Source organism: Cuculus canorus, chromosome 3 (assembly GCF_017976375.1).
Source record: "Cuculus canorus isolate bCucCan1 chromosome 3, bCucCan1.pri, whole genome shotgun sequence".
NCBI lineage: Eukaryota > Metazoa > Chordata > Aves > Cuculiformes > Cuculidae > Cuculus > Cuculus canorus.
Window position 1 is genome coordinate 109,103,143 of NC_071403.1, and position 16,569 is coordinate 109,119,711.

Sequence of the window (16,569 nt, forward strand, 5' to 3'; positions counted from 1 at the left end):
CTGAGGAACAGCAGCCTCCCACCCTCTTTGGTGACATTTGTGCTTAAACCTGCTCCACCTCAAGCTTGGCTCCAGGACTTGTTACCCAAAGGGATAAGGGGATAAGGAGAAAGCATTTTGCACCTTGTATATTTACTACAAACGTCATGATCCCGGAGATACAGACACTTGATATCTTCCACAAACATCCTGGGACTTTTCACAAAGGCTTGTAGTGATAGGACAAGGGGCAATGTGTATAAACTGAAGAGGGGCAGATTTAGTCTAGACATAAGGAGGAACTTCTTCACTGTGGGAATGGTGAGGCACTGGCACAGGCTGCCCAGGGAAGTTGTGGCTGCCCCATCCCTGGAAGTGTTCAAAGCCAGGTTGGATGGGGCCTTGGGCAGCCTGGTCTGGTGGGAGGTGTCCCTGCCCATGGCAGGGGGGTTGGAACTTGGTGATCTTTAAGGTGATTCTATGATCCAAGTATCTGCCCAGAGATGCAGACACTTAATATCCCCTACAAACATCCTGGCCTCTGCTCAGGGATGTAGACACTTAATTTAGTATAGTATATTAAATTATATTATAATTTAATGTGACACTTAATTTAGTGTTAAGAAAATGATGAAATCAGTAGTGAATCGACACAAGGTTGAAAATGTGTGATGAAACGAGGAAAGGGATATCAGACAAGGAAAATTCGTGATTGTTTAAGGATTGCCTGAAGGACATCCTTATCCTGCCTATGGATGTGGAAAGGAAATAAGCAATCTTTTTATTAAAGTAGAATTGTGTAACCTAATGGACATATGTATTAGATAGGTGTAACAACTGTCTCAGCTAGGTGAGATTTTGAGCATTGGTTCTGTATAAATAGGCCTTTGGGGTCTCCAATAGCTGTGTTGGTTTTGTGGAAGATCTTCCACCTAGCACCTTCTCCAGAATAAAAGCAATGTCTCATCTCTAAATAAAATACTTTGTTTCAGGAGTTCCTTTTTTTTTTTTTTTATTTCAAGTAACAAGGTCAGTGTGAACCACTCTTCTTGGTCCATGGCTTGCGGAGCTGGTGCTTGGAGGCAGCTGGTGGGAGGTGGAGGGCTAGGGAAGAGCTGCAGGCTTCCATATCCCTGCAAGCACACAGCCTTCACCCTCAGCCTGACCTGGAGTGTGAGGGGTGTACCCTGCCCTATCCTAATTTACAGATACAGGTGGGGGGATTTGTCCCCTCTTTCCCCCACAAAGAGTAATCCAGTACTTGGAGAGAAATAGGAAGCAGGGCCTCTGTGTTTTCAAATCTACTGAGCTGAAAAAGGAAGCCAGTGATGTGGAAATTAGGTTAAACTGCCTAAGTAGGCAGCTTTCTGCACGTAACTAATCTGGCTGCTGCATATAGCAACACTCAAGTGAATTCCAGTCCAGTGGGTAGTGCAGGGACAAATCCAGCCTCCTCTGCTTGGTTAGCAGGCCAGGGTAGGAGAGGGGATGGAAAATGAGGGGAAAAATACGCTATGGAGGCAGATGTGAAGCAATTCTGCCCTCTTGAAATGGAGGAGCAGGTCACCTGAGCTCAGGGCTGCACATCAGGTCCTGACTGAGACAAGAGGAGTGCGAGTGCCAGACAAACAGGACTCAGATGTCAGCTTTAAGACTTTGGCTGCAGCATCTAATTTACAGTGTAGCTGCTGCCGTTTGACTAATCCATCTACTGCTCTCGAGAGCTATCTACAGACTTCCCTCTGTTTTCCTTTTGTACAGGGCTGCACGGGCTTGATGCTATACCTGTAAGACATGTCAAGAACAGACCACTAGCCTGGCCTTCCATCTGCGCTGGGATATGAGCAGCAGCTGCCAGCATCCAGCTGTGCAGTCCAGGTGATGGCTTTCAAAAAAGGAGCAACTGATCTCTAAGGTCACGTTAAATGGTTCAGGTGAGAATGGAATCCTATATATAGCCGGGCTGCAAGAGGCAGGGGCTGAATGTCAGAGTGGTGGGTCGGTCACCAAGAAAATACCAGCTGCTGATTGGCACAGGTTGACTGGAAGACCACACTCAGTCTCACCTCGCAGTTGCCTCCAGGCACTAATTAACCCATGCTTCATTAACAGACTATTATTAGAGAGGTGCTTAGAGAAGAGCCCCTGGGACATGCCCCACTTCAACCGACAGCAGCAGCCCTGAAGCAAGGATGAAGATGCTCTAGTGCTGGCATCTTCACTGCCTGTTGTCAGAAGCAAGAGCACATGGAGGAGACAAGCGTCCTACCTTACTTTTTGCCCAAATACATTGGGAAAAGTGTCACAGAAGCTAATGGTTCAACGCCTAGGCTCACTAAACCTAATTAAAGGCAATGCAGATGGGAATTTGGCAGTAGTACTTTGTGAGGAACTAGCTATGGCTTCTTGACACGTGCAGTTACCCAGCAGGTATGAGGAAGGTAGTTTATTATTTACCTACTGGGGACGTAAGGAATGAAAGTTGACTCTCTGGACTTACATCATTAAGAGCTAACACATAAACGGAGAAAAACAGCAGATGAGGAGCAGATAGAGTGAGGCTAGAGGCAGGAAGGAAAACAAATGGGAGAAGAAACAGTCTACTCGTAATCCAAAACACAACTAAGGTGACAGTGCAATGAGGGTGGATGACTGTAAGAAGGACTGGGCTCCCAAATGCTGCAGAGGAGAGGAGGAGGTCATGGATGCTTTAATATACTTTTTGTCTTCCCCTTTCTGATCTGTCAGCTTTACATGTTTATTTCAGTTTTAATAAAAAGCAGCTTACACAGTTCTCACAGAGCTACCCTTCCTCAAAAGGGGAAGGTGATAGGATGGGTGTGGGGAATTATTTCAGATTTGCTGCAAAGGAAGAAGGAGAAAATAATTTTAGATTTGCTGCAAGAGTCACAGGAAACAGCAGAAAACAAAGGCAGAGATAGTCTGCCATGATAGGACTGTAAGGCTTGTTCTAACAACTAGAGGACTTGAGTAAGCAATGAGAGATGCCCTCCTACAAGGACTTTGCTACGGCTGCGTGCTCAGCATGCTCCCTGGAACTGCAGCACGCATGCATTTCCCTGCAAAAGTCCACCCCTCTGTGTCAGCAAAAGGAGATGCTGAAGCTTTCAGCCAAATGCTGAATTTCTGGCAGTGCAGAGAAAATCGGCTTCCAGCTGCTGCTGCACAGAGAATTAATCAGGGCTGAATAACTAGAGCAGAGCAAGCCCCACAGCTTCCAAGAGGGCAGTTGGTTGTCACCCTGGTCATCTGTCTCCAGCTGACATGACAACCAAGCTGAGAAGAGGAATCATGACGAGTGCTTGCCGCTCTCTCCTGTGCTTTGAGTGAAAACACAGGGTGCAGCTTCACCTCTCTGTTTTATCAAAGTGGCTGAGTGTGGGAGAGGAGCACAGCTCTTCTCTGACAGTGCCTGTAGATCAGCAGTGATAGCATGTCGCATAGAATGATCTTTCATCTTGGCTGGGTTTATTCTAGTGACAATTGTCTCTTTCTTCTTAGCTACCCTTTCGCCTGTGCTTGGAGAGTTTGCACCAAGAGAAACAAATCCATTCTAGTCTGTCAGGGTAAGTGTGCATTAGAAAACAACCTCCTGTAGAGTTACAAAAAGGGAAATATCAGAATCATGCAGCAATACAAACTAACAGTTCCATTTTGTCAAGTTTGAAAGTAATAGAAATTCTAGGAGCCTTAAGTGGTTCAATTGGTCAAAAAAAAAAGTGAAGACTACTAGCGAAAATAATTAATTTGATTCCCCCAAAATAACTTGCTCTGAGTGGTGTTCTTCAGCCAGCATCAAGTTTCCCGAGGTTGGGGGGGTGGGGCAGGAAAAAAAGAGTGAGAGAACATGCCTACAACGTGTTTTTTAGCAGACAAACTTCTTGCTCTTGGAAAGGGAACACAAAGTATGAACTCAGGAATAAGCAAACAGCGGAAAGTAGATCTATGACTGAAAACACACAAGTCCTGTCTGGTGATATTTTTGTTTTCACCTAAGCAATGACCAGCCTGACAACAGTAGCGGGCACTGTCCTTCTAGTGGGTGCGAAAGGCTTGCAGTTCTGACATGCTACCTGCCTTGTGCACAGCTAACTTGTGGGTACACCAAAACAGGGAAAGATCTTGTTTTTTTTTTCCACTCTGTGCATAAAGGTGGACTTCTCTGGAGAGTGGCTCCTCTCCCTAAATCATCCAGAGCTACAGCAAAGAGAGAAAGTGAAAGCTAGCTGGCAGCTACAGCTTTTCATTCCTGGAGCAGTACAAGTTAGAGCAGTGAGGGAAGACTACATCTGTACAACACAATTGTGAGTTACCTGTGCAAGGAAGCCTAGGCTGTGCTGTTCTGCTCCCCTGTCCTTTCCTGCATCAGTATGATAGAAACTAATGTGCCAACTCTATTACCAGTGTACACTCCTCCAGTTCTCCTCTTGTTTAAAGGAAACACTGCAGAATAGTTTCCCCAGAGACTCAAGGCTCCAAGAGCCCTTTCAGAAATGAGAGCCAACCAGTACACAGCAGACTGGGGGCCTGGGGAGGAAGGTGCTGCTCCTGCTCAGAGCAGTGGGGTGACAGTCCCACGGCTGGGAGACAAGCAGCATAAGGATGAGCTGAAGTGAACCGACCTCTTCAATAGAAATATGCACAGAAGACCATGCACCAACATGCTGCCTCTGCAGTCAGAGCTGCTGTCCCACAGCACAACATGGGCAGAAGGGTGACAAGAACAAAAGATGCTGTGGAAGCACAGAGAAAGGTACATTTCTTAGACACACAGGAGAAGGGATGGCGAGGCGAGATAGCAGCTTGGACCTAGTGAAAAGAGTGGGGTCGATGTGGAACACAACAAGAAGGAGAATGTGGTTAATCTTCATGCTGTTCCTGAAAATCTTCAGAGAAACTAAAGCTCCTGTGCCTTTCGGGCTATGGGAAAGGTGCCCAAGGCAGGTCACCTACCACAGATTATTTGAAGTAGGACAGCAGAAAACTGCAAAGAATCATGCTTTGAGTCTTGGACAGGACAGATAAAGGTGTAGAGACCCAATGCCACTCTCCGATTACACAAGTAGGCTCAAACATAAGACAGCACTCAGCACCAACATCAATTTAATTCTTCCCTCTCCAGGACAAGAACAGGGCAGATAGTCCTGGGATTACATCAGCAAGCGGAAAGAGGGGTAAGGGACAACTGTGCTGGGAAATCCCAGCTAAACATGCAGGCAACAGAACCACTCTACTCAAGACAGCCCAGACCTGGGTGGGGTAAGAGCGTAGTTCTTCTGAGTCACTGAGGTGCAGTCGACTCAGCTGCCCAAATCTGCAACCCAAAGGACAGGGCCAGGAAAACAAAACCAAGTCTTCCTCCTGCTGTTCTGTCCAATTCCTAAGAGGCAGCAGGTTATTATGGCTCTATGCAGCCCCGAAAGTAGTGAAGGAAGCAAGTCCAAGTCTGTGAAACTACAGGGTCAATGCAACAGCTTTGGCTGTTGTGTTCAATACAACATTGGAAACAACTGGAATGTCTCTGGCAACTCTCTGAAAAGGTGGCATGTTGGGTCCTTCCAATGTGTCCAGAATACCTGCAGGGAACAGAAAAAAATGGGGAGAATAGCAAGAGTTAGTTCAGATGCAGACAGCACGTTTCTTCTTGCTTTTCTTTCTGGACAGGTAGTGGCTGATGGTGGTGGGGCCCAAGACATGTGAAGCACTTAGAGGCGATGGGAGGAGATATCTCACTCCCCAAAAATGAACAGCAGCAAACACCTCCAGCAAAGACCACAGGGTACAGATCAGAGCTTCTCCTCGCAGCAGGAAAACTGTGTGTTCCCAAGGGGAACACAGGTCCTTTCACTTGGAGAGTACCAGATCTAGTCCCCTGCCATGTGACTCGAATGTAGACATTGCCAGGGCTTTGCTGAGGCAACTTGACAAAATCCTCTCCCCATCTCATCCCACCAATTCTTTGCTTTCATCCTGAGATATGCTTGCAGACTCACATCAGGAACTGCAGCCGTGGGCACAACGTGGAATTTTTGTCACTGCAATGCAGACATAGCCCCTGCTTGCCAGGAAACACCTATACTGATGCAAGCATCCTCTAGTTCCTGTCAATGACTTTCTCAAGACTGATAATCAGTCTTGGAGATCCCTGAAGGAAAAAATACATTCCAAGCAATCATCTACTGAAAAATGGCAGATCAGGGCTCACTTGCAAGTGCACCCAGATTGTGCAGATTTAGCCACAATAGCATGTACATATCTGGCTGCCTAAAATTAGAAAGAGGCTTGCTTTTTTTCTTTAATTTAAAGGGGACCTCAATACGTATAGCCTGGTAAACGGCACTGACTGGGGAAGACACAGCTTCTGCTACCAGTGTTGTACAACATAAGATAAAAAAAAGGTGTTAACAAAGAAGGAAAAAGACTTATGACACATTTCCTTATCAACCTGATTTCATCAAGATTCAGGAAGAGACTGAACATCTGCATTCAAGAGCAGTCTGCACAGTAACACTTCACTTGTGTGGAAAGACTGCCTCACAACTTAGGTCTTAAGTGCTATAACACTAAAAGTCAGTGACTGCTCCACATCTACATGCTGCCCTATTTTGACAGCTTCCTCTAATAAAGCCAGTGCTGGTCACTCTTGGGTTGCCAGCTGGCACAGATGCCCTCAGGTCAGATCCAAGCTGCCCATCGTTTCTCTCAGAGAGAAAAAAAAGCAGCTGGACTTCCCCCGGATCTAACATGACACGTCTTCATATCTCCCTTCCTTACCTTCTACCACCTTGTGATAAGCAAAGTGCAGATAGAGGAGGAAAAGCATATGCAGAGCAGCAAGAGTCCCACACAGGATGAGCCGCTGGGTATGCCCCACAGTGCGCGACAACAACACAGCAACCTAGGAGAGAAGTGGAGATTAGAGACAAGGTAGCTGCTACCTGAGCCTCTGGCACCGCAGTCAGGAGCACACAGGAGGATGGGCCAAATAACAAGAGCCACTAGAAACACTGCTCGGAGCCTTTTTTGCAGTTTGCATCACCAAATTCAGAGTAATGTGACTTTGTTTCATGAAGGTGAACCTCGCCCAGTCTTGTCAAGAGTTCAGGATTCTCAGGCATGGCTCTCCAAAGCAGCAGGGGCTGTAAGGGAGCAAACCTGCAGCCACTAGAACATGTAAGGATATTAGGCCAAGTGTCCACTACACCAGTGGCCAAATGACTCAGGAGCATATAGCTGTTCTTCACAGCATTTCTTCATATAAATGAACTGTCTGGCCCAAGGAACAAAAGCAAGCAAGACCTCCCTCCCTTTTTTCTGTCCCCAGAAGAAGAGGGCCCCAGGCTGCCTGTCCCTTACCATTCGTAGTGTAGAAAGTCCACCAACACCCAACCAGAAGATATAGAAAAGGGAGTGGAAATGGATATTATAGGTGACAAAGAGAGTGATGCAGTGTCCAAAAAGGCCATAGCCCTGACAAAACAAAAATGTCCATGTTACAAGTGTCAGTCTCATGAAAAAGGCGGTTGATCAAGAGCATGAGCAGTCTACTCCCGCAGCGCTTCACTAAGGCGAAGCTTCACAAACCACTCGTTCGATGCCAGCACAATTTTAACAGCAACTCACACTCAGATAATGTCCGAAAGATTCATAGGGATGTTAGAGATTGCAACAACTTGGGAAACAGAGGAAAGAGCTTCTTTTTCCAGATAAATTAGAATTTCCTGTTTTTTTTTCTCATCACCAGGCTCTCAGATCAGGAAGTACAAAGCAGGAGACCTGCACGAAGGAATGACCTCTTTGTGCTGTCACTGTGCCTGGCATGAGGCAGGTTAGAAGAGCATCCTAGAATTCCAGGTTGTCCCAGTGCAGTCACCCAGGACCACTGATTTACAAAGATTTACCATTCTCAGGGAAGAGATCATAAGCCACCTTCATGCTGGAACATTGTACAGCCAACCCGCACCTTGGGGCATCCCCATCTGTACATACCAACAGTGACAGCATCTGCACCAATGTAATCTGGGCATTGCAGAGATACGCCAGGAAATAGATGAAAGAGGAGACGCCCAACCAGTAACCGAAGCAGGTGCCAATGGCTGTGCCCATCAATGTGCCTTCCCTCTGTGGAGACAGTGTCAGGATGAGAGGGACTCAAAGAAGTGAGGAAGAGCATCTGGATGATGCTCCTAATCGTATGGTTTAGTTTTAGATATTACTGCAAAGAGCAATTATGATCCTTATGGGTCCCTTCCCATTGGAGATATATTCTATTCTATGATTCTAAGTGACCTGTCAGCATCCAAATCCCACCACAAAGAGTTCCCAAAGCCTTTCTAGGTGTTACCAAATAGCTGACTGGCAAAACCCAGGATGCCATGTGACTAGCTCCCACTAGCAGAGCTTTAAGACTTTCTCACGCATCCTTCATCCCACCCCCAAAGTAAAAGGCTCTTCCTCAAAACTATCTGCTTTTCAGCAAGATGCTGTTCAGTCATGGAAGAGGTTTCCTCTCCCTTTCTACTGTCACTATAGTAATACAGAGCTCAGTCAAACCACAACCGATCACTGAGATTCAACGTACAATGATGGTATCCGAGGTCTTCATCCCATGCAAAAGGATGGCTACCAGTGTGAAAACCAGCATGAGGGGTCCATAAAGCTCACCTGCAATCTTCTACAGGAGGAAAGAGATCAGGGAAGGTTTGGTTAGTGCTCTTGAGTACCAGGCTGCCCACCCCAAGCGATGAGTGGATGAAGACTATCACCTATCCACCTGAGAAGTAACAGTAAGGCCACTGCTGACAGGAGCCAGGGAGAATATGCTGTGTGATTTTGGAGGTTGAGACATGTGAAGTCTGGAGGTCTAGAACTGTACTAGTGCTAAAGGCAGCAGATCAGGGTTTGGAACAACCACAGGAAAGGGTTTACCAATATTTTCAGGTAGATGAAAACCTAACAAACTCAGGTCCTTAATAACATGGACTATTTTGGTTTTATAAGGTGTCTGAGATGTTTGCTTGGATGTGGAGTCTGATTCAGCTAAAGGGAACTCACCTGTGGGAAATTAATCATCTTCACAGGAATCATGGACTCCAGCAGTCTGCATCACAGGAAGGGAGGGAATGACATCAGGAGAAGGGAGGACAACAGGATGGTTAACAAAAGGCTTCAAAAGTAAACGATCCCACACACCCATCACAGTGTTTTCTGCTATGGTCACAGGCCTTGGGGGACAGAAATGGCTTCTAAAGGATCACATAGGGTGACTACAGGAGAAAAACCTTACTGTCAGTGGGTTAACTTGGCCTGGGGGGATTCAATGAAAACATTTAGGGATTCACTCAGGGATGAGAGATTGCTGACAGAACAGCAGGAAGGAAAGCCACCTTTCTTCATCCAGCCTCACAAAACTTTTGTCTTTTCAGACACAGCTGTGTAGCCAACCCAACAGAAGTGCCCTAACACCCCTGAGCAGGAAAAGGCTGAAGATGCCCAAAGCCCATTTTTAGCCCTGAGCAGCAAAGCTGGGTGGCAAGTTGCTGCCAGCCCCCTTAGGGGACCTCAATAAGGACACTGGGACAAAGCACAGCATGCTTCCCGGTACCTGAAGCTTTGCTGCCAGGCTGCCAGCCCAGCCCAGCCCAGCTTGCTTACTCTGGGGGGACATCCAACCCTGTTCCATGCCCCTACCACTGTAAATGGCCCAGGCCGGGCCCTGCCCACCTGGCGCGCACTTGGACAGGCTCCACGTCAAAATAGGGCCGAAGGATGTCAATGTTGGCATAGAGGCTGAAGGCCTTGGAGGCTTGCCTCTTCCCAGCCTGCCACATCTGTGGGGAGAAAGGAGCTGGCAGCAGCTGTGTGGATGCTGCGGGGCTGGGGGTGGCAGGGAACCTTGCTTACCTGGTCAGCCACCTGCCGCCCTAGCTGCCCCTGCAGCCCCTTCACACCCAGGAACTCCCCATCCTCCTCCTCAGCAGCTCCTGCTTCACCCTCTGCCTCCTCTTCCTCCTCTTCCTTCATGCGCTGGTGCATCTCCCCCATGTCCTCAAAGCTGGAGCCCGACGTATCATCCATGTTCTCCATGTCGATGACAGCAGAGCCACCACCCTGTGCCGGGGCAGAGAGCGTTCAGCGCCAGGGCAGGGAGGCAGTGCCCGGGGCAAGCAGACAGACGGTCAGACAGACAGCACCCAGGGCAGACAGACAGACAGACAGACAGTCGGCACCCAGGACAGATGGACAGACACACAGACAGACAGCACACAGGGTGGACAGACAGACGGACAGACAGACGGCACCCAGGGCAGACGGACGGACGGACGGACGGACGGATGGATGGACAGACAGATGGACAGACAGACAGACAGACGGCACCCAGGGCAGATGGACGGACAGACAGACGGCACCCAGGGGAGATGGACAGCGCCAGGGTCGACAGACAGACAGCGCCAGGGTCGACAGACAGACAGACGGCACCGAGAGCAGACAGCGAGCGCCGGCAGCGGCAGCGGCAGCGCCCGCCCCGCATCTGCCCCACTCCGCCAACCACCCCCGGCCCGGCCGCACCTGCACGTTGTCCTCGAAGCCGCCCCAGTCGGCAGCGCCGCTCCTGCCGCCCGGCGCGGCCATGCTGCCCGCCCCGCCGCGCTGGCCCGGAAGTGACAGCGGCAGAAGAGGAAGTGCCCCCTCCACCTCTCGAGGCCGCGCAGGAGCGGGAGGGAGCCGCCGCCATCTTGTGTGTGGCAGGGGGAGCGCGGGGGAAGGATCAGCGGGGCCTAGTGATTGGTCAGAACAGCGTCATGCAGCGCTACAGGCTTGGGGAAGAGTGTCTGGAAAGCTGCCTAGAGAGGACCTGGAGTTGCTGGTCAACAGGTAGCTGGACGTGAGCCAGCAGTGCCCAGGTGGCCAAGAGCGGCAATGGCATCTTGGCTTGTGTAGGAAATGATGTGGCAAGCAGGGCCAGGGAGGTGATTCTGCTCCTGTACTCAGCTCTGGTGAGAACACACCTCAAATACCATGTTTAGTTCTGGGCCCCTCATTACAAGGGACACATTGAGGCTCTGGAGCATGTCCAGAGAAGGGCAACAAAGTTGGTAAGGGCTGGAGAACAAGTGTTAGGAAGAGCAGCTGAGAGAGCTGGGGGTGTTTAGCCTTGAGGAGGCTGAGGGGAGACCTCATTGCTCTCTACAACTACCTGAAAGGAGGTTGTAGGGAGGAGAGTGCTGGCCTCTTCTCCCAGGTGACAGGGGACAGGACAAGAGGGAATGACCTCAAGCTGTGCCAGCGGGGGTTCAGGCTGGACATTAGGAAAAACTCATTCACTGAAAGGGTTGTCAGGCACTGGCACAGACTGTCCAGGGAGGGGATTGAGTCCCCATCCCTGGAAGTATTCAAAAGACAGGCAGACGAGGTGCTGAGGGATTGTGCTTAGCAGTGGGCAGGTGCGGTTGGACTCGTTGGTCTCAAAGGTAGACTCATAGAACCCGTTGATTGGCAAGACCTGTACCTGCCAACCAAGCGATTCCATCGTTCCCCGCACGGCTGCGCTGGGGTCGGGGCCTCGGGTCACGTGGGCGGGCAGCGTCACGTGGGTGGGAGGCCCCCGGCGGCCATGGCGGCCCGGCGGGGCACGGACGAGATGCGGGACCGCGTGGTGCTGGGCGAGTTCGGCGTCCGCAACGTGAGTGCGGCGGGGGGTGGCCAGTCCCAGCGCCCCCCTACCTCTCTCCCTCCTTCCCTCCCTCTCTCCCTCCTTCCCTCCCTCTCTCCCTCCTTCTCTCCTTCTCTCCCTCCTTCTCTCCCTCTCTCCCTCCTTCTCTCCCTCCTTCCCTCCCTCCCTCCCTCCCTCCCTCCCTTTTCCTCACGGTGCCCCCTCCCCGCAGGTCCACACCACCGACTTCCCCGGCAACTACCCCGGCTACGACGACGCCTGGGACCAGCGGCGCTTCGAGGAGGTGGGTGACCCTCGTCAGGGAGGGGAGAGGCGAGGTTTGGGTTTGGGGGTGCGTGGGAGCCTGTCTTGACCCGCATTACATGGCCCCTGCAGGCGTTCCGTGTGGATGTGATCCGCGAGGAGGAGGACACCCTGGAATTCGACATGGTGGGCATCGACGCTGCCATCGCCAATGCCTTCCGCCGCATCCTGCTTGCCGAGGTAACCGGGGAAGGCTGGCCCTGGGAGTGTTTAAGTTACTGAGATGAGACTTAGCAGAAGTTAGAAAGCTGATACCAAAAATGCCAGCAGATAAACTCCCCAAGATTCATTTTGGAGTTTTAGACAGCAAGCATCTTTTATCAGGCCTGGGCAGCACGAGGAGCAATCTCCAATCGTGTGCAGTGAGACAAGAGCTGGTTACAGAATACATTTCCCGCTTATGTGCGTGTGTATACATTTGCCCAGAAGTCTTATGCGTATTCTGTTACTTACCAAGGACTAATTTTAATGTTGTTATGAGCTTCACAACAGTCAAACCTCTTGCTAATTTGGAGCTTTGGAGCCAGCTCTGTCTCACCTTGTGTTTGAGATAGGGAAAGGCTGCAAACAGAGGTGATCACAGAAGACACATCTCTTCAGCACAGATCATACTTCATACAAGGTGTTATCTTCAAAGAATGAACAGTTTCTGGAAAAACACTGTTTGAAGAAAAAACATGTTATCAGAGGGACATTCTGTCTGTCTTACAAAAAATACAATTACATGGATGAAACTTAACTCTACTTTAGCTTAAATCAAAAATATTCCACTCTTTGTAGTAGTAACTACTTGTATCAATTCTGCTTTGGCTCAAATCAGAATATTCTAGTTTTGCAGTAGTAACTGCTTCTTGCGTTGTAGGGTGGGTGGATGAGTGATGGGGAGGGTGCTGCTGCCTCACCTCAGCCCTGGTAGACAGTCTCTGGGTTTGGAAGGGAAATGCTGGTTTGTTCTCCACGCATGCCAGGAGCCTGGAGAGTGTTAGAGCCTTAGCAGCATGAGCAGTAGTGCTGTTGCCAGTGTCTGTTGATCAGCCTGCCTTTGCTGCTCGTTAGTCTAAGAAAGCACAGGGGAGGGGGTTGTGTTGGGTCAAAGGGGGAATTGGGGCTCCTGGTTTGACAGAAATACCACTGTAAAGAGTGTGTAGGGCAGTCACACAGAGGCACGCTAGATGGGTGTTCCCTTGGCCTTAGTTCAACTGTCATCTTATGCTGACTTGATCCATTGTCTCCCTGAGGTGCCAACGATGGCTGTAGAGAAAGTCTTTGTGTACAACAACACATCAATTGTGCAGGATGAAATTCTGGCTCATCGATTGGGCCTTATCCCTATCCGAGCTGACCCTCGACTCTTTGAATATAGAAACCAAGGTGAGAGTCTTGGATCAGAGGTAAGTATTGAATATTTCTCCTGAAGCAGGAAATCAGGGCGATGTAAGCTGAGCAGAAATATGATTCCATAGGCTCGTGCTTGTCTCTCCTTCCCAGGAGATGAAGAAGGCACAGAAATCGATACTTTGCAGTTCCAGCTGAAAATAAAATGCAGCCGAAACCCTCAGGCAGCCAAGGAATCATCTGATCCTGATGAACTGTATTTCAATCACAAAGGTGAGCTGTCTCCTAAAAATAGGTGCTTTTTCTTTCCATTTTGATCTTAAGAGACAGATTTTGATTTTGCGAGCAGAGAGAACTGATTCCCTTATTCTGCTGAACTTACTTTTTACCACCTCCAGTTCTGATGGCTGATTCTTGTGGCTTTTCTTTGCAGTGTACAGTAAACATATGACATGGGTGCCCCTGGGGAATCAGACAGACCTCTTTCCAGATGCTGAATTCCGACCTGTTCATGATGACATCCTCATTGCGCTGTTGCGACCTGGCCAGGAAATAGATGTTCTTATGCACTGTGTCAAGGGTATTGGTGAGTTGTGGGTCTTGGCACAGCGGGAGGAGGAGCATGAGTGCTTGGACTAGGGCACAGCAGTGTGGAGGGGAAGGATGGAGAACTGGCTTTCCTGCTGGAACTTTAGGCCCACGCATCCTTGCACTCTTGTTCACCGAGGCCTGCCCTCATCGCTAACTCTTAACTCTTCATGCAGGTAAAGATCATGCCAAGTTTTCTCCTGTGGCCACAGCTAGTTATCGACTGCTTCCTGACATTGCTCTCCTGCAGCCTGTTGAGGACGAAGCAGCTGAGTTGTTGCAGAAGTGCTTTTCTCCTGGAGTCATTGAGATTCAGAACATCAAGGGTACTTTTTCGCTGCCCTAAAGTGCCTTTTTGCTTACAAGTATCAGCAGGGACTGATTAGAGGCTAGAGCCAAACCTTATAGAGACAGAACCACGTTGTGATGTTGTCTGGCTGATCAGAAACCATTCATGCTATTCTGAGCCAGGTTTTATGAGTGTCTGCCACATGCAGATGTGCTGGGTGGTGGGCTGGGATCTCCCTGAAGTACTTGGGCATTGGCCACCTGTCCACAGAGCCCTGCAGCTGCTGACTGAAGCTTCCAACACTGTTCAGTTGTCTGTAAGAGTGGGTAGTGAGCTTGTTCTTTCCAGCAGTTGAGTGTGGAAAAGACTTCTTGTGTCCTGCCCAAGGGTACATACAGGCTTCACGTTTGTGTTGGGGCTGTTCAAGAACACTAGTTCTGTCAGGTTGGATTTTCATGTTGGGAGTGTGATAATTCTTTCTATTTTGTGGCTTTGCTGCCTTTGCTGATGCATGTTTGAGGGGTAAGGACCTGCTGTGACCACAAGGCACCCTTCTGCTACAGGCGCCCATCTCCTTTCATCTTTTCCCCTTCAGGAAAAAAAGTGGCAAGAGTAGCCAATGCACGGTTGGACACATTCAGTAGAGAAGTTTTCCGACACGAGGGTCTGAAAAACCTTGTGCGCCTGGCAAGAGTGCGAAACCATTACATCTGTAAGTGCCCCATTTCCACATAACATAGAGACCCACTGTGATTTGTGCAGACAAGCAGAGGGTAGCCGGCATGTATGATTTCGTTTCTGCCTCCCCTTCCTCAACATGTCATCAGCCTTCATACATACATACATTCCAGCAGGCAACTACTGAGGTTGTGGTTTGGCGTTGCTTTGGGAATGGAGTATTTGTGCTTCCTGCTGGCAAATGTAACTTCTTTTCCTATGGCTGTGGAGATCTGGCTTGCCGGAAGTGCAGCGTCAGGGAAGTTGAGAGGCTAAAATGCTGGAGCCAGGTGTAGGCTGAAGCTGCCTGGTGGCTCTGCTGATTTGTGTCTCTGTACAGTTTCAGTGGAGTCGACGGGTATCTTGCCTCCAGATGTGCTGGTGAGCGAAGCCATCAAGATCCTGATGGGAAAGTGTCAGCGCTTTCTGAATGAGCTGGACTCTGTGCCTATGGAATGACCAGACTGTACCTGGGAAGCATATCCTTGCACTGCTTCTGAGCTTCCTGTACCTGCCCACAGGATGATTCCTCTTCCATAGGCAAGGGGTGTGAGGTGGTCCTGTTTAGAGTCCTTTTTCTTTGAATTTGTTTTCCGATGGTAATGAGCCTCAGTGAGGACATGCACCAAAATAAATGCTTTTCTTTACAACTGTTTCCTGTGCTGTTCACAATTGTGAGACTGAAGTACGCAGAAAACAAAGTGGCAGCAGTTCTAAAACTGCAATAGTATTTGTTTTAGATTGTGTGCAGTGTGTGAAAAGAACTGATATGGCAGTGTAATAAAGCACTCTACAGCAGGTCAGTGGGATTTAATGAGTCAGTGTCATTGCAGGAGTGTTTTGCAGGTGTCTCAAACCAGCTCCAGGGTAGTTGCTGTGTTAGATAAGCAGCTGGAAGACCTCTCCAGTGAAGAAAAGCTGAGAGAGCTGGGATTGTTCAGCCTGGGGAAGAGAAGGCTTTGGGGGAGACCATATTGCAGCCTTTCAATTACAAAGAGTGCATGGGGAAGGACTTTTTACCAGGGACTGTAGTGACAAGACAGGAGGTGGTGGTTTTAAACTGAAAGAGGGTAGACTTGAATTGGGCATAAGCCATTTTTTACAATGAGAGTGGTGGGAGACCCTGCAACGGATTGCCTGGAGAAGCTGTGGGTGCACAGTAGAAGTGTAGAAGGTCAAATGGGACGGGACTTGGCTTTGAGCAACCCGACCTCGTAAAAGATGGTTTCAACAGAGGCATTGGACTGGATGGTCTTGGACAGTTCAGGAACTGTTCTATGGTTCTGTGACCCGGTACTGGGCTTCTCTCTGCAAAGGTGGGGTTTAGAAACATGTTCTGTAAGGACTGACAGTCCCTTCTGAGAAGTCTCAAGTTAAGGCATTTATTCCTAGGCATTACATTTGACTGCTGTCTTCTCGCTTTCAGTGACCAAACATACTTTGTTGCTGACCTTGAAGCAGAACTCCATGGTGGAGGGCAAGTGCCAGTCGAAGGTCTGTCTCCACCCAGGGAACCCTGGGAGAACTTGAAAGTTAGTCTCAGCGGTGAGCATGGCTGTTAGTTAGCACCGGGTAGGTCTTGGTGTGTGAAAGGCTCTCTTTTGACAAGGCAATGAAGGAGCTGGAACTTCAGAGAATGACTGGGAGTGCTGGGTCCATCCTC

The 16,569-nt window shown here is 49.2% G+C and overlaps 2 protein-coding genes across 3 annotated transcripts; one reads left to right on the forward strand and one right to left on the reverse strand.

Annotated features, from left to right (window-relative positions):
• Window positions 1–5,086: 5,086 nt before the first annotated feature.
• Window positions 5,087–10,699, reverse strand: YIPF3 (Yip1 domain family member 3). Its single transcript, XM_054063364.1, has 9 exons — window positions 10,570–10,699; window positions 9,904–10,110; window positions 9,724–9,830; window positions 9,055–9,100; window positions 8,582–8,674; window positions 7,990–8,121; window positions 7,357–7,470; window positions 6,775–6,898; window positions 5,087–5,576 (listed from the first exon to the last, which is right to left on the reverse strand). The coding sequence occupies exons 1-9, from the start codon at window positions 10,630–10,632 to the stop codon at window positions 5,455–5,457; spliced, it is 1,008 nt and encodes a 335-aa protein (XP_053919339.1). The 5' UTR covers window positions 10,633–10,699; the 3' UTR covers window positions 5,087–5,454.
• Window positions 10,700–11,534: 835 nt separating this feature from the next.
• On the forward strand, window positions 11,535–15,556 carry POLR1C (RNA polymerase I and III subunit C). 2 transcript variants are annotated; one of them, XM_054063362.1, is made up of 9 exons: window positions 11,535–11,683; window positions 11,886–11,957; window positions 12,050–12,157; window positions 13,216–13,368; window positions 13,441–13,585; window positions 13,746–13,898; window positions 14,077–14,226; window positions 14,785–14,901; window positions 15,247–15,556. In XM_054063362.1, the coding sequence occupies exons 1-9, from the start codon at window positions 11,615–11,617 to the stop codon at window positions 15,363–15,365; spliced, it is 1,086 nt and encodes a 361-aa protein (XP_053919337.1). In that variant the 5' UTR covers window positions 11,535–11,614; the 3' UTR covers window positions 15,366–15,556. The 2 variants fall into 2 exon arrangements, with proteins under 2 accessions (XP_053919337.1, XP_053919338.1); XM_054063363.1 differs by having other exon boundaries at window positions 13,216–13,348; window positions 13,466–13,585.
• The last annotated feature ends 1,013 nt before the right edge of the window (window positions 15,557–16,569 follow it).

Coding starts and splice junctions, on each gene's coding strand:
- YIPF3 (XM_054063364.1), bottom strand. CDS start 10,632: ATGGCCGCGCCGGGCGGCAGGAGCGGCGCTGCCGACTGGGGCGGCTTC. Junction 6,899..7,356: donor GACTTTCTACACTACGAATG/GTAAGGGACAGG, acceptor CTTCTCTCCTAG/GTTGCTGTGTTGTTGTCGCG. Junction 5,577..6,774: donor TTATCACAAGGTGGTAGAAG/GTAAGGAAGGGA, acceptor TGTTCCCTGCAG/GTATTCTGGACACATTGGAA.
- POLR1C (XM_054063362.1), top strand. CDS start 11,615: ATGGCGGCCCGGCGGGGCACGGACGAGATGCGGGACCGCGTGGTGCTG. Junction 11,958..12,049: donor ACCAGCGGCGCTTCGAGGAG/GTGGGTGACCCT, acceptor TGGCCCCTGCAG/GCGTTCCGTGTGGATGTGAT. Junction 14,902..15,246: donor AGTGCGAAACCATTACATCT/GTAAGTGCCCCA, acceptor GTCTCTGTACAG/TTTCAGTGGAGTCGACGGGT.